This window comes from Lolium perenne, chromosome 4, assembly GCF_019359855.2.
Source record: "Lolium perenne isolate Kyuss_39 chromosome 4, Kyuss_2.0, whole genome shotgun sequence".
In the NCBI taxonomy this organism is placed as follows: domain Eukaryota; kingdom Viridiplantae; phylum Streptophyta; class Magnoliopsida; order Poales; family Poaceae; genus Lolium; species Lolium perenne.
In genome coordinates, this window is record NC_067247.2 from 29,825,970 (window position 1) to 29,851,032 (window position 25,063).

Sequence of the window (25,063 nt, forward strand, 5' to 3'; positions counted from 1 at the left end):
CGCCGCCTTACCAGACAGCGATATAGAGAATAGTTTCTTCCTCACTTCATCCATAGCAATACCTGCACACTTGAATAAACCGCATAATTCATGTAAGAACAGTAAATGATCTCCAGGGTGGACAGTTCCATCCCCTTCATAGCGGTTATCCATAACACGTTCAATAATTTTCATAGGTATTTTATATGGTATCACTTCCTCACCTGGCGCCTCATCCACTACCGTTGCAGTACTAGTAGATTTCCCAAATAAAAATTGAAGAGAAGATCTCTCCATAATGACTTATAGCAAAGAAAGTGTAAATAAAATCAGCACAAACAAGAAAGGTTTTCCTTACCAATTCCACTTACCAATAGCGCTTCACTCCCTGCAACGGCGCCTTTAAAATAGTCTTGATGACCCAAAAGTATAGGGGGTGTATCGTAGTATTTTCGATAAGTAAGAATGTCGATCCCAACGAGGAGCAAAAGGTGTTGACAAGCAGTTTCGATGAAGGATTCACTGTAAATGCTCACAGACAAGTATTCAGGGGGGTTTTGATGTAACAGATGAATAAAGTACGAGTAAGTAAAGTGCGAGAGTAACAATTGCAGCGAGTGGCCCAATCCTTTTTAGCACAAAGGACAAGCCGGTTTGTTTACTTATAATGACCAAACGTTCTCGAGGACACATGGGATTTTAGTCTAGTGTTTTCGCTACATACGGCTAAATAATCTTCATTGTTATGATAAGTGTTGTGTGGGTGAACCTATGCTAATGTACCGCCCTTCCTAGGACTAACACATACTTGTGATTATACCCCTTGCAAGCATCCGCAACTACAAGAAAGTAATTAAGAATAAATCTAACCACAGCCTTAAACTCTGAGATCCTGCGATCCCTCCTGCATCGATATACCAACGGGGGTTTAGGTTTCTGTCACTCCGGCAACCCCGCAATTGGCAAACGAATACAAGATGCATTCCCCTAGGCCCATAAATGGTGAAGTGTCATGTAGTCGACGTTCACATGACACCACTAGAAGAATAACACCACAACTTAAATATCATACCATTGAATATTACTCAACCATAGTTCACTACTAGCATTTAGACTTCACCCATGTCCTCAAGAACTAAACGAACTACTCACGAGACATCATATGGAACATGATCAGAGGTGATATGATGATGAATAACAATCTGAACATAAACTTGGTTCAATGGTTTCACTCAATAGCATCAACAACAAGTAGAGATCGATACCGGGAGAGTTTCCCCTATCAAACAATCAAGATCAAACCCAAATTGCTACGGCGGTGACGGTGTCCAGCGGTGGAGACGGCGGTGATGATGGTGGAGATGATGATGATGGTGATGGTGATGATGTCCAGCTCGATGACGGTGACGATGGCGTCGATTTCCCCCTTGATGACGCGTAAAGCACACGCTCGTTGGGAACCCCAAGTGGAAGGTGTGATGCATACAGCAGCAAGTTTCCCTCAGTAAGAAACCAAGGTTTATTGAACCAGTAGGAGTCAAGAAGCACGTCGAAGGTTGATGACGGCGGGATGTAGTGCGGCGCAACACCAGGGATTCCGGCGCCAACGTGGAACCTGCACAACACAACCAAAGTACTTTGCCCCAACGAAACAGTGAGGTTGTCAATCTCACCGGCTTGCTGTAACAAAGGATTAACCGTATTGTGTGGAAGATGATTGTTTGCAGAAAACAGTAGAACAAGTATTGCAGTAGATTGTATTTCAGTAAAGAGAATTGGACCGGGGTCCACAGTTCACTAGAGGTGTCTCTCCCATAAGACAAACAGCATGTTGGGTGAACAAATTACAGTTGGGCAATTGACAAATAAAGAGAGCACTAAGTACATAGACCGCCATCCAACTGCATCTATGCCTAAAAAGTCCACCTTCAGGTTATCATCCGAACCCCCTCCAGTATTAAGTTGCAAAGCAACAGACAATTGCATTAAGTATGGTGCGTAATGTAATCAACAACTACATCCTTAGACATAGCATCAATGTTTTATCCCTAGTGGCAACAGCACAACACAACCTTAGAACTTTCTCACACCGTCCTGTGTCAATGCGGCATGAACCCACTATCGAGCATAAGTACTCCCTCTTGGAGTTACAAGCATCTACTTGGCCAGAGCATCTACTAGTAACGGAAAGCATGCAAGATCATAAACAACACGTAGATATAACTTTGATAATCAACATAACAAGTATTCTCTATTCATCGGATCCCAACAAACGCAACATATAGAATTACAGATAGATGATCTTGATCATGTTAGGCAGCTCACAAGATCCGACAATGATGGCACAATGGGGAGAAGACAACCATCTAGCTACTGCTATGGACCCATAGTCCAGGGGTAGACTACTCACACATCACACCGGAGGCGACCATGGCGGCGTAGAGTCCTCCGGGAGATGATTCCCCTCTCCGGCAGGGTGCCGGAGGCGATCTCCTGGATCCCCCGAGATGGGATCGGCGTTGGCGGCGTCTCTGGAAGGTTTTCCGTATCGTGGCTCTCGGTACTGGGGGTTTCGTCACGGAGGCTTTAAGTAGGCGGAAGGGCAAGTCAGGAGGCCACACGAGGGCCCCAGATGACAGGGCGGCGCGGCCAAGGAGGGGCCGCGCCGCCCTAGGGTTTGGGCTCCCTGTGGCCCCACTTCGTTTCGTCTTCGGACTTCTGGAAGCTTCGTGGAAAAATAGGCCCCTGGGCGTTGATTTCGTCCAATTCCGAGAATATTTCCTTACTAGGATTTCTGAAACCAAAAACAGCAGAAAACAAAGAATCGGCACTTCGGCATCTTGTTAATAGGTTAGTTCCAGAAAATGCACGAATATGACATAAAGTGTGCATAAAACATGTAGATAACATCAATAATGTGGCATGGAACATAAGAAATTATCGTTACGTTGGAGACGTATCAGCAGCCCCACGCTTAGTTCGCTCGTCCCGAAGCGGTAAAACGATAACACAGATAATTTCTGGAGTGACATGCCATCATAATCTTGATCATACTATTTGTAAAGCATATGTAGTGAATGCAGCGATCAAAACAATGTATATGACATGAGTAAATAAGTGAATCATAAAGCAAAGACTTTTCATGAATAGCACTTCAAGACAAGCATCAATTAAGTCTTGCATAAGAGTTAACTCATAAAGCAATAATTTAAAGTAAAAGCATTGAAGCAACACAAAAGAAGATTAAGTTTCAGCGGTTGCTTTCAACTTGTAACATGTATATCTCATGGATATTGTCAACATAGAGTAATATAATAGGTGCAATAAGCAAGTATGTAGGAATCAATGCATAGTTCACACAAGTGTTTGCTTCTTGAGGTGGAGAGAAATAGGTGAACTAACTCAACATTGAAAGTAAAAGAATGGTCCTCCATAGAGGAAAAGCATCGATTGCTATATTTGTGCTAGAGCTTTGATTTTGAAAACATGAAACAATTTTGTCAACGGTAGTAATAAAGCATATGCATCATGTAAATTATATCTTATAAGTTGCAAGCCTCATGCATAGTGTACTAATAGTGCCCGCACCTTGTCCTAATTAGCTTGGACTACCGGATCATCACAATGCACTGTTTTAACCAAGTGTCACAAAGGGGTACCTCTATGCCGTCTGTACAAAGGTCTAAGGAGAAAGCTCGCATTGGATTTCTCGCTATTGATTATTCTTCACTTAGACATCCATACCGGGACAACATAGACAACAGATAATGGACTCCTCTTTTATGCATAAGCATGTAACGACAATTAATAATTTTCTCATTTGAGATTGAGGATATATGTCCAAAACTGAAACTTCCACCATGGATCATGGCTTTAGTTAGCGGCCCAATGTTCTTCTCTAACAATATGCATGCTTAACCATAAGGTGGTAGATCTCTCTTACTTCAGACAAGACGGACATGCATAGCAACTCACATGAAATTCAACAAAGATTAGTTGATGGCGTCCCCAGTGAACATGGTTATCGCACAACAAGCAACTTAATAAGAGATAAAGTGCATAATTACATATTCAATACCACAATAGTTTTTAAGCTATTTGTCCCATGAGCTATATATTGCAAAGGTGAATGATGGAATTTTAAAGGTAGCACTCAAGCAATTTACTTTAGAATGGCGGAAAATACCATGTAGTAGGTAGGTATGGTGGACACAAATGGCATAGTGGTTGGCTCAAGTATTTTGGATGCATGAGAAGTATTCCCTCTCGATACAAGGTTTAGGCTAGCAAGGCTTATTTGAAACAAACACAAGGATGAACCGCTGCAGCAAAACTCACATAAAAGACATATTGAAAACATTATAAGACTCTACACCGTCTTCCTTGTTGTTCAAACTCAATACTAGAAATTATCTAGACCTTAGAGAAACCAAATATGCAAACCAAATTTAGCATGCTCTATGTATTTCTTCATTAATGGGTGCAAAGCATATGATGCAAGAGCTTAATCATGAGCACAACAATTGCCAAGTATCACATTACCCAAGACATTTATAGCAATTACTACATGTATCATTTTCCAATTCCAACCATATAACAATTTAACGAAGGAGAAACTTCGCCATGAATACTATGAGTAGAAACCAAGGACATACTTGTCCATATGCTACAGCGGAGCGTGTCTCTCTCCCATAAAGTGAATGCTAGGATCCATTTTATTCAAACAAAACAAAAACAAAAACAAACCGACGCTCCAAGAAAAAGCACATAAGATGTGATGGAATAAAAATATAGTTTCAGGAGGAACCTGATAATGTTGTCGATGAAGAAGGGGATGCCTTGGGCATCCCCAAGCTTAGACGCTTGAGTCTTCTTGATATATGCAGGGGTGAACCTCCGGATCATCCCCAAGCTTAGAGCTTTCACTCTCCTTGATCATGTTGCATCATACTCCTCTCTTGATCCTTGAAAACTTCCTCCACACCAAACTCGAAACAACTCATTAGAGGGTTAGTGCACAATATAAATTAACATATTCAGAGGTGACACAATCATTCTTAACACTTCTGGACATTGCATAATGCTACTGGACATTAGTGGATCAAAGAAATTCATCCAACATAGCAAAAGAGGCAATGCGAAATAAAGGGCAGAATCTGTCAAAACAGAACAGTTCGTATTGACGAATTTTAAAATGGCACCAGACTTGCTCAAATGAAAATGCTCAAATTGAATGAAAGTTGCGTACATATCTGAGGATCATGCAAGTAAATTGGCTTAATTTTCTGAGCTACCTACAGGGAGGTGGACCCAGATTCGTGACAGCAAAGAAATCTGGAACTGCGCAGTAATCCAAATCTAGTACTTACTTTTCTATCAACGGCTTAACTTGGCACAACAAAACACAAAACTAAGATAAGGAGAGGTTGCTACAGTAGTAAACAACTTCCAAGACACAAAATAAAAACAAAGTACTGTAGGTAAAACATGGGTTGTCTCCCATAAGCGCTTTTCTTTAACGCCTTTCAGCTAGGCGCAGAAAGTGTGTATCAAGTATTATCAAGAGACGAAGTGTCAACATCATAATTTGTTCTCATAATAGAATCAAAAGGTACCTTCATTCTATTTCTAGGGAAGTGTTCCATACCTTTCTTGAGAGGAAATTGATATTTTATATTACCTTCCTTCATATCAATGATAGCACCAACAGTCAAGAAAAGGTCTTCCCAATATAATGGGACAAGATGCATTGCATTCAATATCCAAGACAACAAAATCAACGGGAACAAGGTTATTGTTAACGGTAATGCGAACATTATCAACTTTACCCAAAGGTTTCTTTGTAGAATGATCAGCAAGATTAACATCCAAATAACAATTTTTCAGCGGTGGCAAGTCAAGCATATTATAAATTTTCTTAGACATAACAGAAATACTTGCACCAAGATCACATAAAGCATTACAATCAAAATCTTTAACCTTCATCTTAATGATGGGCTCCCAACCATCCTCTAGCTTTTTAGGAATAGAGGCTTCACGCTCTAGTTTCTCTTCTCTAGCTTTAATGAGAGCATTTGTAATATGATGCGTAAAGGCCAAATTTATAGCACTAGCATTAGGACTTTTAGCAAGTTTTTGCAAGAACTTTATAACTTCAGAGATGTGGCAATCATCAAAATTCAAACCATTATAATCTAAAGCAATGGGATCATCATCCCCAATGTTGGAAAAAATTTCAGCAGCTTTAGCAAAGTGCTTAGCTTTTAGCAAGCTTTCAGTGCAGTTTTCGCTTTGCATTATAAGTGGAAACATTGCTAACACCAATTCTTTTATTATTAGTAGTAGGAGGTGCAGCAACATGTGTAGCATTAGCATTACTAGTGGTGGTAATAGTCCAAACTTTAGCTACATTCTTCTCTTTAGCTAGTTTTTCATTTTCTTCTCTATCCCACCTAGCACGCAGTTCAGCCATTAATCTTATATTCTCATTAATTCTAACTTGAATGGCATTTGCTGTAGTAACAATTTTATTATGATGATTCTCATTAGGCAAAACTTTTGATTTCAAAAGATCAACATCAACAGCAAGACTATCGACTTTAGAAGCAAGTATATCAATTTTCCCAAGCTTTTCTTCAACAGATTTGTTAAAAGCAGTTTGCGTACTAATAAATTCTTTAAGCATGGCTTCAAGTCCAGGGGGTGAACTCCTATTATTGTTGTAAGAATTCCCATAAGAATTACCATAGCCGTTGCCATTATTATAAGGATATGGCCTATAGTTGTTACTAGAATTGTTCCGGTAAGCATTGTTGTTGAAATTATTATTTTTAATGAAGTTCACATCAACATGTTCTTCTTGTGCAACCAATGAAGCTAATGGAACATTATTAGGATCAATATTAGTCCTATCATTCACAAGCATAGACATAATAGCATCAATCTTATCACTCAAGGAAGAGGTTTCTTCGACAGAATTTACCTTCTTACCTTGTGGAGCTCTTTCCGTGTGCCATTCAGAGTAGTTGATCATCATATTATCAAGAAGCTTTGTTGCTTCACCAAGAGTGATGGACATAAAGGTACCTCCAGCAGCTGAATCCAATAAATTCCGTGAAGAAAAATTTAGTCCTGCATAGAAGGTTTGGATGATCATCCAAGTAGTCAGTCCATGGGTTGGGCAATTTTAAACCAGAGATTTCATTCTTTCCCAAGCTTGAGCAACATGTTCAGTATCTAATTGTTTAAAATTCATTATGCTACTCCTCAAAGATATAATTTTAGCAGGGGGATAATATCTACCAATAAAAGCATCCTTGCATTTAGTCCATGAATCAATACTATTCTTAGGCAGAGATAGCAACCAATCTTTAGCTCTTCCTCTTAATGAGAAAGGGAACAATTTTAGTTTAATAATATCACCATCTACATCTTTATATTTTTGTATTTCACATAGTTCAACAAAATTATTAAGATGGGCAGCAAGATCATTTAACTAACACCAGAAAATTGCTCTCGCATAACAAGATTCAGTAAAGCAGGTTTAATTTCAAAGAATTATGCTGTAGTAGCAGGTGGAGCAATAGGTGTGCATAAGAAATCATTATTATTTGTGGTTGTGAAGTCACACAACTTAGTATTTTCAGCGTTGGCCATTTTAGCAACAGTAAATAAAGCAAACTAGATAAAGTAAATGCAAGTAAACTAATTTTTTTGTGTTTTTGATATAGCAAACAAGATAGCAAATAAAGTAAAACTAGCAACTAATTTTTTTGTATTTTGATTTAGTGCAGCAAACAAAGTAGTAAATAAAACTAAGCAAGACAAAAACAAAGTAAAGAGATTGAGAAGTGGAGACTCCCCTTGCAGCGTGTCTTGATCTCCCGGCAACGGCGCCAGAAATTTAGCTTGATGACGCGTAAAGCACACGCTCGTTGGGAACCCCAAGTGGAAGGTGTGATGCGTACAGCAGCAAGTTTCCCTCAGTAAGAAACCAAGGTTTATCGAACCAGTAGGAGTCAAGAAGCACGTCGAAGGTTGATGACGGCGGGATGTAGTGCGGCGCAACACCAGGGATTCTGGCGCCAACGTGGAACCTGCACAACACAACCAAAGTACTTTGCCCCAACGAAATGCTGAGTTTGTCAATCTCAACGGCTTGCTGTAACAAATGATTAACCGTATTGTGTGGAAGATGATTGTTTGCAGAAAACAAGAGAACAAGTATTGCAAGAGATTGTATTTCAAGAAAGAGAATTGGACCGGGGTCCACAGTTCACTAGAGGTGTCTCTCCCATAAGACAAACAGCATGTTGGGTGAACAAATTACAGTTGGGCAATTGACAAATAAAGAGAGCATGACCATGCACATACATATCATGATGAGTATAGTGAGATTTAATTGGGCATTACGACAAAGTACATAGACCGCCATCCAACTGCATCTATGCCTAAAAAGTCCACATGTTATCATCCGAACCCCCTCCAGTATTAAGTTGCAAAGCAACAGACAATTGCATTAAGTATGGTGCGTAATGTAATCAACAACTACATCCTTAGACATAGCATCAATGTTTTATCCCTAGTGGCAACAAGACAACACAACCTTAGAACTTTCACACTTTGTCCCAGGTGTCAATGCAGGCATGAACCCACTATCGAGCATAAGTACTCCCTCTTGGAGTTACAAGCATCTACTTGGCCAGAGCATCTACTAGTAACGGAAAGCATGCAAGATCATAAACAACACTTAGATATAACTTTGATAATCAACATAACAAGTATTCTCTATTCATCGGATCCCAACAAACGCAACATATAGAATTACAGATAGATGATCTTGATCATGTTAGGCAGCTCACAAGATCCGACAATGATGGCACAATGGGGAGAAGACAACCATCTAGCTACTGCTATGGACCCATAGTCCAGGGGTAGACTACTCACACATCACACCGGAGGCGACCATGGCGGCGTAGAGTCCTCCGGGAGATGATTCCCCTCTCCGGCAGGGTGCCGGAGGCGATCTCCTGGATCCCCCGAGATGGGATCGGCGTTGGCGGCGTCTCTGGAAGGTTTTCCGTATCGTGGCTCTCGGTACTGGGGGTTTCGTCACAGAGGCTTTAAGTAGGCGGAAGGGCAAGTCAGGAGGCCACACGAGGGCCCCAGATGACAGGGCGGCGCGGCCAAGGGGGGGGCCGCGCCGCCCTAGGGTTTGGGCTCCCTGTGGCCCCACTTCGTTTCGTCTTCGGACTTCTGGAAGCTTCGTGGAAAAATAGGCCCCTGGGCGTTGATTTCGTCCAATTCCGAGAATATTTCCTTACTAGGATTTCTGAAACCAAAAACAGCAGACAAAGAATCGGCACTTCGGCATCTTGTTAATAGGTTAGTTCCAGAAAATGCACGAATATGACATAAAGTGTGCATAAAACATGTAGATAACATCAATAATGTGGCATGGAACATAAGAAATTATCGATACGTTGGAGACGTATCACCCCTCCCGGAGGGAATTTCCCCGGCGGATTCCTGCCCGCCGGAGAGCTCTTTTCTCTCTGGTGTTCTCCGCCCCGCAGAGGCGGCTGTAACTCTTCGCGAGGTACCCTCTGTGGCTTAGGTTTTCGGGACGAAGGGTTTCGCGAAGAAAAGGAGGCCAAAGGGGCTGTGGGGCCCCCACACCACATGGTGGCGCGGCCAGGCCATGGGCCGCGCCGCCCTATCGTGTGGGCCCACCCTGGGTCCACCTGGCTCCTCCTTCTGGCTTCCTTCGTCATCTTGAAAAATAGGATTTTTGGTATAATTTCCTTCCACAGTTGATCTTCCGAAATATTGCGTTCTGACGGTGCTTTTTCCAGCAGAATCCTGGCTCCGGTGCTTGATCCTCCAATAATGATGAAACATGCAAAATAGATGAAATAACATAAGTATTGTGTCCCAATATGAAATATATCAATGAATAATAGCAAATTATGATATAAAATAGTGATGCAAATTGGACGTATCAAGCATCAAAAAATGATAGATACGTTTGAGACGTATGATGCGCGTATAATTGACACGTTCGTTGGGAACCCCAAGAGGAAGGTGCGATGCGCACAGCAGTAAGTTTTCCCTCAGTAAGAAACCAAGGTTTAATTGAACCAGTAGGAGTCAAGAAGCACGTTGAAGGTTGATGGTGGCGGAATGTAATGCGGCGCAACACCAGGGATTCCGGCGCCAACGTGGAACGTGCACAACACAACCAAAGTACTTTGCCCCAACAAAACAGTGAGGTTGTCAATCTCACCGGCTTGCTGTAACAAAGGATTAACCGTATTGTGTGGAAGATGATTGTTTGCAGAAAACAGTAAAGAACAATTATTGCAGTAGATTGTATGCGATGTAAAAGAATAGGACCGGGGTCCACAGTTCACTAGAGGTGTCTCTCCCATAAGATAAAAGCATGTTGGGTGAGCAAATTACAGTCGGGCAATTGACAAATAGAGAGGGCATAACAATGCACATACATGACATGATAAATATAGTGAGATTTAATTGGGCATTACGACAAAGTACATAGGCCGCTATCCAGCATGCATCTATGCCTAAAAAGTCCACCTTCAGGTTATCATCCAAACCCCTTCCAGTATTAAGTTGCAAAACAACAGACAATTGCATTAAGTATGGTGCGTAATGTAATCAATAACTACATCCTTAGACATAGCATCAATGTTTTATCCCTAGTGGCAACAGCACATCCACAACCTTAGAACTTTCTCACATCGTCCTGCATTTAATGGAGGCATGAACCCACTATCGAGCATAAATACTTCCTCTTGGAGTTAAGAGCAAAAACTTGGCCAGAGCCTCTACTAATAACGGAGAGCATGCAAGATCATAAACAACACATAGGTAATAACTTGATAATTAACATAACATAGTATTCTCTATCCATCGGATCCCGACAAACACAACATATAGAATTACAGATAGATGATCTTGATCATGTTAGGCAGCTCACAAGATCCAACAATGAAGCACAATGAGGAGAAGACAACCATCTAGCTACTGCTATGGACCCATAGTCCAGGGGTGAACTACTCACTCATCACTCCGGAGGCGACCATGGCGGTGAAGAGTCCTCCGGGAGATGATTCCCCTCTCCGGCAGGGTGCCGGAGGAGATCTCCAGAATCCCCCGAGATGGGATTGGCGGCGGCGGCGTCTCAGTAAGGTTTTCCGTATCGTGGCTCTCGGTACTGGGGGTTTCGCGACGAAGGCTATTTGTAGGCGGAAGGGCAACGCTGGGGGCCACACGAGGGCCCCACACGCCAGGATGGCGCGGCCAAGACCTAGGCCGCGCCGCCCTAGTGTGGCGGCGCCTCGTGGCCCCACTTCCTTTCCCCCTCGGTCTTCTGGAAGCTTCGTGGCAAAATAGGACCCTGGGCATTGATTTCGTCCAATTCCGAGAATATTTCTTTACTAGGAGTAGTACAAATGCCCATGCGTTGCCACGGGCCCTCAAATTTCATTTGTCAATACACATATATAATTCTCAACTCATTATGAAAATTTAAAACTATCATAATATACTACATCATGATAATATCCAATGCAATAACAAGACATCATTATTATGCATCTGCGTGGTTTCAAGTTGTAAGTCTTCTTGTTACTCCGCGGTAAGTCCCACACCCGTGTTCTGGATCATCATAACTTTCATTAGAAGATTTTACCTTTTCCCTGGTTGAGTCTAGATTTACTGAGAATGACCCTAAATAAGCTTGGATTTAACGAGGATGGCCCTAAATACAGGTTCAGCTGAAGGCTTTACGGAGGATGACCATGGTACGTAAAGCTAACATTCCTCCGAAGGTATAGAATGTAATATATGCAAGACAGTATTTCATTTTTAGGAAATATTACAGTGGTACCAAAATCACTGAACAAATGAATCAACAATTCCAACCGTTGGTAGTGCAGTCTTATTTTCTTGAGAAGACAATTTTTTAGCAGTTAGTTGTTGCCTGCTTTTTATACCCCTCTAATAGTATCTTATCTAGAAATCTACTGCTCATAATATGTGTTCAGGGTTAAGGTCAAATTTATGGATCAGAGGAGTTGGGTACTCTCATAATATGTGTTCAGGGTTAAGGTCAAATTTATGGATCAGAGGAGTTGGGTACTAATCGTTTCTCCTATAGTTATTGTATATCAAAGAAGAACTATGCTAGACTACTACCTTGGGTTGGGTTTAATCCACGTGGAGTGTAGCATGATTAAACATGGATCTAGGCAATATATTGCGTCAATTAATCAAGATCGGAGGGAGTAGTCCGTATTGGGTATCTTCTTCCTATGTTTCTTGTCCTAGCATTTTGTTCTGTTTCTAAATCCTGCAGTCCCGAGAGGCCTGAAACTCTAAGGCTGAACAGTGAGACATGTCTACGTACCGAGTCCACAACAATGAAACAAGACAATGGTACATACAGGGTGCCAGCACCAACCCAGCGAACCAACCACAACAATAACATAAGTCATCAACACCAGGCTGCAGCACATGCATGAGATGCATCTGGCAGATCCTTCAGGGACATCCAATAAAATTTGAACGACACAAAGATGCATTCAACACATAAATGAATGAATACTGCGAAAACCAATTCACTTACGAATACGTTCTAGGTTTCAACCAACTCATGAAACACGGCAGGAGTACCGGAAATCCGAAATGAACCGTATGAGCAAAAGCTTCAAAGTCGCATCAGACTCACACACACGAATTAACGGTGTGAACACACAGAAGTTACTGCACCAGCTTTTTTACGTAGCAGTGGTGGTACCAGTAGCGATGGTGGTAGTAGCAGTAGTATCTACTATGTGCAGAGGAAATGTTCAAGACCTCCTACTCCTCATACAGAAGTTACTGCACAAGCCTTCTTACGTAACAGTGGTGGTACCAGTAGCAATGGTGGTAGTAGCATTAGTATCTACTATGTGCAAAGGAAATGTTCAAGACCTCCTCCTCCTCCTCCCCTTCTTTTGACTTGTCACATGCGTTCTTGAGCAGCAATGGAAACCAGCAACATCAGCACAATAGATCAGATCATCCCACATCAACATGGACCATATATTGTGGTAACCAGTGGATGGAGAATGAATATGCTACGAATGTGGTTTGGGTGCTCACAATGATGATGAGGATCCTGACAAGGATGGTGATGAAGTCAGTGAGGAGGGTGAGTGCATGCTTGATGTAGTCCATGTCGCCGTGGTGTGCCCTCTCAATGATCTCTTGCGGGTCGTATACCATGTACCCCGGGAAGATCAACATGCCGAAGTAAACCTGCAGGGCACATAAGAAGCTTTGTCTCATTTTTCATTCAGCTAGAACCAAAGAGATTAATAGTGGTTTAGGTCACAACAATAACAATTTCGTGCTATGTATCTCACCTCAAACATGAAGCTGTTGGTGGAGTGGCCAAAGATGGATGTGGCGAACTGCAGCCAGTGCAGGATTGACAGGCCAGAAGAGAGCAAACCATGAAGATACATGTACTCCCGGCGCTTGGCGATGATGGCGACGCAAGAGAAGCACCCGAACGCAATGGCAGTTCCAACAAACCCTGTCACAAGAATGCTGGTGACACAGAAAAAACAGAATGTCAGTTGAAGCTTGAAGGTGAACACTGAATATCAATGAACTAAAAATAATGCTATGCAAACATTAGGAATCGATTACTACAAGTAACAAACAAACAAATAAACATCACTTTATCGCCATACCTAAAAATAGTATAGCGCTATCATATTTCTAGCAACTCCAACTTCAATGTCATTAAAAAATCGAAGGCCCAAAGGGCCCATATGCCCAGTGGGTACTAATAGGTTAAACATCATGAACGCAAACAGACGTGTCCATCTCCACAAGGAAGGGGCGAAGCCCTAACTGTAAATAGCATCCACAGACACTAACAATAGTTGCCACATCCTAGGCAGACTGATCAAGGATAAACATATCACATAGCAAAAAAGAAAAATATGCAATAACAACATCCTCGCCAGAAAGCAACGAGTCATCTACATGTCATCCATGCTAAGTCACGTGTTTCTCACGCAATATGCAAGAAAACATATAGATGACAGGGGAGGATGGGCTAGGCATAATACAACAGGGTATCTTAAACAACCAAATGTTGCAGAATTCAGACGAATTACTATTGATACCGTGATGGGAGGAGGGTGCATGCATGATTAACAAGCAACTCTGTTCTTAGCACGGAGGTATATAGACTTATTTTAGTTATAGATACATCCATATTTACGAAAAGTTGGGAAGTTTTTTTTTTTTTTTGAGACGAGGAGAGTATAAGAACCATAGCTCCAAAATTTCCCCGCTGAAATGAACATGAAAATTTGAGACCGAACAAAATAAAACCAATACAAAGGAACGTTTTCATAATGCAGGGAGATAGCTAACAATAATAATAGTTCAGCAAGCAAATCAATATATGTGAATACAGAGAAAAGATGTAAACCTTTCACCAAGCGGGCCAAAATCCCAGCAATGTTATTAGCCACTTCTTGTTCTTCTTAATGAATCGACAATGCCCCTGCCAGGTTACTAAAATATTCAGATGCGGCCAAAAATTATCATCGAATGAAAAATCAAATATTCATCTGGTAGTAATAGTGCAAAAAGAAAATCACTATATGTGAATACAGAGAAAAACGTAAACCTTTCACCAAGCGGGCCAAAATCCCAGCAATGTTATTAGCCACTTCTTGTTCTTATTAATAAATCGACAATGCCCTTGAAAGGTTACTAAAATATTCAGATGCGGCCAAAAGTTATCATCGAATGAAAAATCAAATATTCATCTGGTAGTAATAGTGCAAAAAGAAAATCACTATATGTGAATACAGAGAAAAACGTAAAACTTTCACCAAGCGGGCCAAAATACCAGCAATGTTATTAGCCACTTCTTGTTCTTATTTATGAATCGACAATTCCCTTGACAGGTTACTAAAATATTCAGATGCGGCCAAAAATTATCATCGAATGAAAGTTGGACGAAGGGCGACGACAAAAGTTGGAACCCTTAGACTGAATCACTGAAGCACATATATAGCATAAATGATTCTCGCCCTCAGCCTGCTTTGACATTCACTGGGTAAATTATGATTGAGGGGATCATTAACTGAGTAAATTATCGCCCTCAGAAAATCTTCAACATGGCAAAGAAATATCTAGAAGAGACCATTAACCTGCAAAAGCGACATGAGAGAATGATATAGATTTTAGTGAAAATTAAGGATCATCAGATGCAAGATAGATATATATTGAGAGCTGAACAATACAACACTAACATATGTGAGACGCATAGTTCTTGTTCTCCTACGGATTGATAAAACATGCCTACAGATAGTTCTTGTTCTCCTACGGGCGGGACAATTTTACATCACATCGAGTAGCCAATAATTTGAGTAATACACATGTAAAGTCAGGAGAGATAAGATGTACACACAGGTACCTGCAGTTAATGACTATTATTTAGTTCATAGATGATTTTACTTCTTGAAACAAGGCTCTCTTGCATCTCCCTCCATCTGAAAATAATCACCATAAACATGCAACATTCAGTAGCAAATAGTCAACACAAACACACAACAGTGAGTAACAAATATGTTAACAACAATTATCCCTATGCCTCTTATTTTGTCACGTCAGTACACCTCTACTACTTTGGAATGCTACGGTAAATACATGATATGCAAAGATCAGTAAGATTCCGAAACTTGTGGAGCTCTTCTAAAGCATGAGACACCTTGTTATGGCATACGTTATATACCTAGAAGCAATGATCTAAAATCATACCAAGTTCTTTTAAGACCTGTTTACAAGGCAGCGACACCGAGAATGTAATATATTGTGATGGACATGAAAAATGATTATGCAGTGCCTACTAAAGAGCATATTTGTGAGGCCATCCTAGTATTTCCCAACAAGCAAATGCCACATGCCTAGGGAATCATGCAAAGAACCAATATTACAATTCACGAGAACTTACAGCCAAGAGGTAACTAAACGTGAACCTTACTGATATTTCTGTCGTCCTGGTCGTACTCACGTTCTGCACCTGGGCCGCTTCTGCCCAATGACGTACCTGGGCCGCCCACAACGAGGTTCTGTCGTCACGTGGTACCTCTTCTCTCTCGAGCGAGTCCCCAAACCTAGGGCTCCACCACCCCGACACCGTCCCTCCGGCCCCAAGCCGCCGTTATACCGCCTATGTCAGTCCATCGACTGGGGCCTCTGTTACGGCCATGCATCGTGTCTAGATGATGAAGCTATCGATGCGGAGGCGGACACCGACGCGATGCCAAACCCGATGCCGGTTAAGGCAGACAAGGCTTCGACTCTAGTGAAGGACACCGGGTTCCGGTGTATGGCTCACGATATGGGCTCTGAGATGATCCGCTCCGACCTCTACACGAGATCAAACAAAAGCACGAAGGTTATTCTCATACGGGCTTTATCTGTTGCTAAAATAGTCAAAGAGGAGGGACAAATTAATCCATCATTAAATAGTAAAAACAATGGTGAATAAGGAGCTAAAGACTATGAACCATCAAATTGATTCAGGCGCATTAGCAAGTAGGGAGGTGGATGGGGAATTACGCAGGAGTCAGGATAGATGGAGATGGGAGGCTGTCCTCGACCAATGAAGTTGAACTGGAGGCGGCGAAATTTTAGATTTGATGGTACAGCCACACGAGGAACTCCTCTTATTTTACATGGCTAGTTGTAAGAAAATGGAAAGGGCACCAAGAGTTCTCAAGTCATCGGAGGTAAACAACATACGGCTATGGAACTGTTTTGGATTGTTAGTTGAGTTTGAGTAGTTACATCTGCATTAACAGAGTTGAGCATTTCAGCAAACGGGGATGGACTTTTTGTTCATGTTTAAGCATGATTCCAATTCAAATAGCTTGAGATCATGTCTACAAGTTCAGTAGATCCCTAACTCTTTTTACTGCATGGATATTTCATTATGCTAAAGAATGGGCTTGTGACGCTAAGAGCAACAGACACCATTCTCATACTTATAGAGGAACATGAGGAAGTTAGTTGTTCCAGAAATCCAATGCAGACTGGCCAATCATAAATTCAGCATTGCAATGCTTGATTCCACTCCCAATGTTCACTGGGAGATTTTCACGAACACATGCGCGGGCCGTTAATCTCAACCCCGTTCTCTCACGTTACGCCCTCTGCAATTCGGCCAGGCATTCTCACAAACACCAAGCACGCAACGCGATCCGTATCCCAGGTTCCCAACCCGCGCGATAAGGATGTAGCATCATAATGAAATAGAGGTTGTGGGTGTGAGGGGGAAAGACAAGCGGGAGTTGCGGACCTCGAGGTTGCGGAGGAAGTAGTCGCGGACGAGCGTGGCGAGGCCGCGGGCATAGAGGTCCGCCACGACGGTCGCCAGGCACGAGCAAACGGAGAGATCGCCGGCACCGCCGACGAGCTCGCCGGTCAGCGCGTAGAACCCAGCCCAGCAATCGAGGGCACCGTCTGAGTCATCCAGCTGCATTGCCTCGTACCTGAGACTGAGCGCTATCTCGTCATCGGGGCGAGCTCGATGGCTGGCAGAGGAGACCCAGCGGCCAGGGAGAAGGTCCGATGGGAACGACGGCGCCGCCATCTACGCCATCCTATTTACTCCTGGGTTGTGTGGCGACGGCCACGTCGGCGCCGCTGGGCACCCCGCTCCTCTATCGAGTAGATGTGAGGCGGAGGGGAGGAGGATTGACGAGCTCAGGGCGAGGGTTTCGTTGTTGGGTCATGTTCCATCAGCATGAGGTATCTGGGCTTCGGCCCAGTTGAGCCCATGCGGAACGAAATGCTCGACGAAGCGATCAAGTTGACGACGAAAAGATTGGACGTATTGAGGCTGGGCAGAATAAGGAACTTGTTCCTCCTTTTTAAGTAGTGTAGATTTCTGAAACCAAAAACAGCAGAAAACAACAACTGGCTCTTCGGCATCTCGTTAATAGGTTAGTTCCAGAAAATGCACGAATATGACATAAAGTGTGCATAAAACATGTAGATATCATCAATAATGTGGCATGGAACATAAGAAATTATCGATACGTCGGAGACGTATCAGCATCCCCAAGCTTAGTTCTGCTCGTCCCGAGCAGGTAAACGATAACAAAGATAATTTCTGGAGTGACATGCCATCATAACCTTGATCATACTATTGTAAACATATATAATGAATGCAGCGATCAAAACAATGGTAATGACATGAGTAAACAACTGAATCATAAAGCAAAGACTTTTCATGAATAGTACTTCAAGACAAGCATCAATAAGTCTTGCATAAGAGTTAACTCATAAAGCAATAAATCAAAGTAAAGGTATTGAAGCAACACAAAGGAAGATTAAGTTTCAGCGGTTGCTTTCAACTTATAACATGTATATCTCATGGATAATTGTCAACATAGAGTAATATAACAAGTGCAATATGCAAGCATGTAGGAATCAATGCACAGTTCACACAAGTGTTTGCTTCTTGAGGTGGAGAGAAATAGGTGAACTGACTCAACATTAAAAGTAAAAGAAAGGTCCTTCAACGAGGAAAGCATCGATTGCTATATTTGTGCTAGAGCTTTTATTTTGAAAACATGAAACAATTTTGTCAACGGTAGTAATAAAGCATATGAGTTATGTAAATTATATCTTACAAGTTGCAAGCCTCATGCATAGTATACTAATAGTGCCCGCACCTTGTCCTAATTAGCTTGGACTACCGGATCATCGCAATACACATGTTTTAACCAAGTGTCACAATGGGGTACCTCCATGCCGCCTGTACAAAGGTCTAAGGAGAAAGCTCGCATTTTGGATTTCTCGCTTTTGATTATTCTCAACTTAGACATCCATACCGGGACAACATGGACAACAGATAATGGACTCCTCTTTAATGCATAAGCATGTGGCAGCAATTAGTGTTCTCATATGAGATTGAGGATATATGTCCAAAACTGGAACTTCCACCATGATTCATGGCTTTAGTTAGCGGCCCAATGTTCTTCTCTAACAATATGTATGCTCCAACCATTAAGGTGGTAGATCTCTCTTACTTCAGACAAGACGGACATGCATAGCAACTCACATGATATTCAACAAAGAGTAGTTGATGGCGTCCCCAGAAACATGGTTATCGCACAACAAGCAACTTAATAAGAGATAAAGTGCATAAGTACATATTCAATACCACAATAGTTTTTAAGCTATTTGTCCCATGAGCTATATATTGCAAAGGTGAATGATGGAAATTTTAAAGGTAGCACTCAAGCAATTTACTTTGGAATGGCAGAGAAATACCATGTAGTAGGTAGGTATGATGGACACAAATGGCATAGTGGTTGGCTCAAGGATTTTAGATGCATGAGAAGTATTCCCTCTCGATACAAGGTTTAGGCTAGCAAGGTTATTTGAAACAAACACAAGGATGAACCGGTGCAGCAAAACTCACATAAAAGACATATTGTAAATATTATAAGACTCTACACCGTCTTCCTTGTTGTTCAAAACTCAATACTAGATATTATCTAGACTTTAGAGAGACCAAATATGCAAACCAAATTAGCAAGCTCTAAGTGTTTCTTCATTAATGGGTGCAAAGTATATGATGCAAGAGCTTAAACATGAGCACAACAATTGCCAAGTATCAAATTATCCAAGACATTTTAGAATTACTACATGTAGCATTTCCCGATTCCAACCATATAACAATTTAATGAAGAAGATTCAACCTTCGCCATGAATACTATGAGTAAAGCCTAAGGACATATTTGTCCATATGCAACAGCGGAGCGTGTCTCTCTCCCACACAATGAATGCTAGGATCCATTTATTCAAACAAAAACAAAAACAAAAACAAATCGACGCTCCAAGCAAAGCACATAAGATGTGACGGAATAAAAATATAGTTTCAGGGGAGGAACCTGATAATGTTGTCGATGAAGAAGGGGATGCCTTGGGCATCCCCAAGCTTAGACGCTTGAGTCTTCTTAGAATATGCAGGGGTGAACCACCGGGGCATCCCCAAGCTTAGAGCTTTCACTCTCCTTGATCATATTGCATCATACTCCTCTCTTGATCCTTGAAAACTTCCTCCACACCAAACTCGAAACAACTCATTAGAGGGTTAGTGGACAATAAAAATTAACATGTTCAGAGGTGACACAATCATTCTTAACACTTCTGGACATTGCATAAAGCTACTGGACATTAATGGATCAAAGAAATTCATCCAACATAGCAAAAGAGGCAATGCGAAATAAAAGGCAGAATCTGTCAAAACAGAATAGTCCGTAAAGATGGATTTTATTGAGGTACCAGACTTGCTCAAATGAAAATGCCCAAATTTAATGAAAGTTGCGTACATATCTGAGGATCACGCACGTAAATTGGCTTAATTTTCTGAGCTACCTACAGGGAGGCAGGTCGAAATTCGTGACAGAAAAGAAATCTGAAACTGTGCAGTAATCCAAATCTAGTATGAACTTTACTATCAAAGACTTTACTTGGCACAACAAAACACAAAACTAAGATAAGGAGAGGTTGCTACAGTAGTAAACAACTTCCAAGACTCAAATATAAAACAAAAATACTGTAGTAAAAAAAACATGGGTTGTCTCCCATAAGCGCTTTTCTTTAACGCCTTTCAGCTAGGCGCAGAAAGTGTATATCAAGTATTATCGAGAGACGAAGCATCAACATCCTTACCAGGGGTGTTGGGAGTTACCTCAACAATGCATGTTATCTTATCTATGTAAGTTTCAGAGGCTTCCTTTTCATTACTCTTAGGCTTGCTATTCTCATTAAACAAATTTTCAGGAACAATCCAATCATAATTCTTTTCTAGTGCCTCGAACATTCCTGCGAGCTTGCAAGGTATTGATGTCTTAATATCCCCTACATCATTAATATTATTAGTGTACTTTATTCTATCAATGTCCATCTTTTCAAGGGTACTAGCAAAGTTGGTGCAAGAACCAAGCATCTTATATTTGATAAAGACTTATCTAGCCTCTCTTGCTACACCACCAAATTCTTTAAGAAGGGTTTCTAAAATAAAATCTTTCTTTTCCCCTTCTTCCATATCACCAAGTGTGAGAAACATGTGTTGGATTATAGGATTAAGATTAACAAATTTAGTTTCCAACATGTGAACTAAAGAAGCAGCAGCAATTTCATAAGTAGGAGCAAGTTCTACCAAGTGTCTATCTTCAAAATCTTCAGTAGTACTAACATGAGTGAAAAAATCTTCTATATTATCTCTTCCAATGATAGACCCACGTCCTACTGGTATGTCTTTTAGAGTGTATTTAGGGGGAAACATGATGAAATAAACAAAAGGTAAATAAAGTAAATGCAAGTAACTAATTTTTTGTGTGTTTTTGATATAGAGAGCAAGACAACAAATAAAGTAAAGCTAGCAACTATTTTTTTTGTGTTTTGATATAAGTGCAGCAAACAAGTAAGTAAATAAAATAAAGCAAGACAAAAACAAAGTAAAGAGATTGGGAAGTGGAGACTCCCCTTGCAGAGTGTCTTGATCTCCCCGGCAACGGCGCCAGAAAACAGTCTTGATGCGCGTATAATTGACACGTTCGTTGGGAACCCCAAGAGGAAGGTGCGATGCGCACAGCATTAAGTTTTCCCTCAGTAAGAAACCAAGGTTTAATCGAACCAGTAGGAGTCAAGAAGCACGTTGAAGGTTGATGGTGGCGGAATGTAATGCGGCGCAACACCAGGGATTCCGGCGCCAACGTGGAACCTGCACAACACAACCAAAGTACTTTGCCCCAACGAAACAGTGAGGTTGTCAATCTCACCGGCTTGCTGTAACAAAGGATTAACCGTATTGTGTGGAAGATGATTGTTTGCAGAAAACAGTAAAGAACAATTATTGCAGTAGATTGTATGCGATGTAAAAGAATAGGACCGGGGTCCACAGTTCACTAGAGGTGTCTCTCCCATAAGATAAAAGCATGTTGGGTGAACAAATTACAGTCGGGCAATTGACAAATAGAGAGGGCATAACAATGCACATACATGACATGATAAATATAGTGAGATTTAATTGGGCATTACGACAAAGTACATAGACCGCTATCCAGCATGCATCTATGCCTAAAAAGTCCACCTTCAGGTTATCATCCGAACCCCTTCCAGTATTAAGTTGCAAAACAACAGACAATTGCATTAAGTATGGTGCGTAATATAATCAATAACTACATCCTTAGACATAGCATCAATGTTTTATCCCTAGTGGCAACAGCACATCCACAACCTTAGAACTTTCTGTCACTGTCCCAGATTTAATGGAGGCATGAACCCACTATCGAGCATAAATACTCCCTCTTGGAGTTAAGAGCAAAAACTTGGCCAGAGCCTCTACTAATAACGGAGAGCATGCAAGATCATAAACAACACATAGGTAATAACTTGATAATTAGCATAACATAGTATTCTCTATCCATCGGATCCCGACAAACACAACATATAGAATTACAGATAGATGATCTTGATCATGTTAGGCAGCTCACAAGATCCAACAATGAAGCACAATGAGGAGAAGACAACCATCTAGCTACTGCTATGGACCCATAGTCCAGGGGTGAACTACTCACTCATCACTCCGGAGGCGACCATGGCGGTGAAGAGTCCTCCGGGAGATGATTCCCCTCTCCGGCAGGGTGCCGGAGGAGATCTCCAGAATCCCCCGAGATGGGATTGGCGGCGGCGTCTCAGTAAGTTTTTCCGTATCGTGGCTCTCGGTACTGGGGGTTTCGCGACGAAGGCTATTTGTAGGCGGAAGGGCAACGCGGGGGGCCACACGAGGGCCCCACACGCCAGGCTGGCGCGGCCAAGACCTAGGCCGCGCCGCCCTAGTGTGGCGGCGCCTCGTGGCCCCACTTCCTTTCCCCCTCGGTCTTCTGGAAGCTTCGTGGCAAAATAGGACCCTGGGCGTTGATTTCGTCCAATTCCGAGAATATTTCTTTACTAGGATTTCTGAAACCAAAAATAGCAGAAAACAGCAACTGGCTCTTCGGCATCTCGTTAATAGGTTAGTTCCAGAAAATGCACGAATATGACATAAAGTGTGCATAAAATATGTAGATATCATCAATAATGTGGCATGGAACATAAGAAATTATCGTCACTACCCAAATTGAATCATAATTAACTAAACGTAGTTTTGGATAATCATGTAATGAAATCCATGTCTATATTTCCCTACTTCCACTTGGGTAACCGGAGAGGTTGTAGCAATCATGTTGGCTTCTAATGTTCAGCTCTAACCCTGCTGCACACATCACATAGAGCGAAATACTCAGTGATCTCCCTCTTCATATTGATCCACCAAAACATTTCCTTCAAATCCATATGCATCTTAGTGTTTCCTGGATGAATAGAATACAACGAACCGTGTGCCTCTTCAAAAATCAATTCCCTAAGATCAATATCCTTTGGCACACGTACTCACTTCTCAAATGAAAGTGTCCCTTGTTCATCCTCACAGAGTCCTTGGTCGTCTCCTTCCTTCATATTCCTTCCAATTCTTCATCTCCTTTATGAGCTTTCGTGATTATGTCTATCAAGGTTGGCTCCAATTCCAAGGATGCTAAGCATCCTTTTGGAACAAGATGTGAAAGTCTCTATTGAGGCAAATGCACACTTTGTTTTGGATATGTATTAATATTTCCCTACTATTCATCTAGGCATGAAAAATTTAAGCGCAATTATAAAACTAGATCAAACAATCAAAAAAAGGACAAGTAGAAATAACGGGAAGAAAGGAAGACAAAGATCCAAAACATGGAGCAAAGTTCAAGTGGACCTACAATTTGTGATGGGTTGGAAACTTTGAAGCCCTAAAAATAAGAAAATGTACATATTTTGTTTAGCTATTGGTTTGTTTGCTGCCAAATGATATATGCCAACAAGGTCGGTGGTTACCAACCACCGCATCCCCCGGTGTGGGGTGGGTGTGGCCGAGGTAGCGTGTTTCCTTTTTTTCTATTTTTCTTGATTGTTTATTTTCAAAAAAAATCTGATTTTCAAAGTGTTCGGACCCTTTGAAGAAAAATAGATTAGAGAAATTTTCCAAATTTGGAAAATATTCATATTTAAAAATTGTTAAGATTTCGAAAAAATGTTGAAATTTCAAAATCGCTCAAATTAAAAAAATTAAGATTTTAAAAATGTTCAAAATTCAAAAACATCCTGACCCTAAATTACGTTTGTTTTGAGCTAAAAAAAATGTCCATCCAACCTAGCCCTAAAGGTGGCACAAAACCCTCCATGATAGTTGGGCCTCACCCAAAAGAGAAATGAGAGGCTACATCGGATTGTATTAATCATCTCCTTGGTTTGCTTAAACGTTGGTCCGCGCACTGTTGACGTATTGGCACCTGTCGGCGGGAGCTGATATATGCCGACCTGGTTGGCTGCTCCCGGTCACCACACTCCCCACTAATGTCTACGGGTGCTTCTATTCTTGTAGACAGTGTTGGGCCTCCAAGATCAGAGGTTTGTAGAACAGCAGCAAGTTTCCCTTAACTGGATCACCCAAGGTTTATCGAACTCAGGGAGGAAGAGGTCAAAGATATCCCTCTCATGCAACCCTGCAACCACAAAGCAAGAAGTCTCTTGTGTCCCCAACACACCTAATAGGTGCACTAGTTCGGCGAAGAGATAGTGAAATACAGGTGGTATGAATGAATATGAGCAGTAGTAACGGCGTCAGAAAAGTGCTTGCTGGCGTACAGTTGATGGTAGTAATATTGCAGCAAGAAAGATGCAAAAAACAAGAAACAAGCGACGATAGCGATATTTAGGAACAAGGCCTAGGGATCATACTTTCACTAGTGGACACTCTCAACATTGATCACATAACAGAATAAATAGATAGATGCTAGACTCTACACCCTCTTGTTGGATGATGAACACCACTAACTGTGTAGGATTACACGAACCCTCAATGCCGGAGTTAACAAGCTCCACAATATTCAAT

The 25,063-nt window shown here is 41.6% G+C and overlaps 2 protein-coding genes across 4 annotated transcripts in view; one reads left to right on the forward strand and one right to left on the reverse strand.

Annotated features, from left to right (window-relative positions):
- Positions 1-12,373, forward strand: part of LOC127346659 (uncharacterized) — a 41,153-nt gene extending 28,780 nt beyond the window's left edge. The window contains exon 5 of the mRNA XM_071828902.1: positions 12,359-12,373. Within this exon, the coding sequence (XP_071685003.1) occupies positions 12,359-12,373 (15 nt within the window). The remainder of the gene's footprint in view (positions 1-12,358) is intronic.
- A 238-nt stretch (positions 12,374-12,611) lies between these two features.
- On the reverse strand, positions 12,612-17,789 carry LOC127346660 (bax inhibitor 1). 3 transcript variants are annotated; one of them, XM_071818522.1, is made up of 6 exons: positions 17,378-17,764; positions 15,491-15,566; positions 14,495-15,224; positions 13,410-13,582; positions 13,147-13,302; positions 12,612-13,017 (listed from the first exon to the last, which is right to left on the reverse strand). In XM_071818522.1, the coding sequence occupies exons 4-6, from the start codon at positions 13,509-13,511 to the stop codon at positions 12,940-12,942; spliced, it is 336 nt and encodes a 111-aa protein (XP_071674623.1). In that variant the 5' UTR covers positions 13,512-13,582; positions 14,495-15,224; positions 15,491-15,566; positions 17,378-17,764; the 3' UTR covers positions 12,612-12,939. The 3 variants fall into 3 exon arrangements, with proteins under 3 accessions (XP_071674623.1, XP_071674625.1, XP_071674624.1); XM_071818524.1 differs by lacking the exons at positions 12,612-13,017; positions 13,147-13,302 and adding an exon at positions 16,053-16,446 and having other exon boundaries at positions 13,536-13,582; positions 17,378-17,789; XM_071818523.1 differs by lacking the exons at positions 12,612-13,017; positions 13,147-13,302 and adding an exon at positions 15,327-15,396 and having other exon boundaries at positions 13,536-13,582; positions 17,378-17,778.
- Positions 17,790-25,063: the final 7,274 nt, after the last annotated feature.

Bases quoted from the DNA above. Each gene is read 5' to 3' on its own strand.
- LOC127346660 (XM_071818522.1), bottom strand. From the start codon at position 13,511: ATGTATCTTCATGGTTTGCTCTCTTCTGGCCTGTCAATCCTGCACTGG. The intron at 13,303-13,409 runs GTGAGATACATA...TGTGCCCTGCAG, and splicing joins CCAACAGCTTCATGTTTGAG to GTTTACTTCGGCATGTTGAT. The intron at 13,018-13,146 runs GTGAGCACCCAA...TTGCTGCTCAAG, and splicing joins TCAGGATCCTCATCATCATT to AACGCATGTGACAAGTCAAA.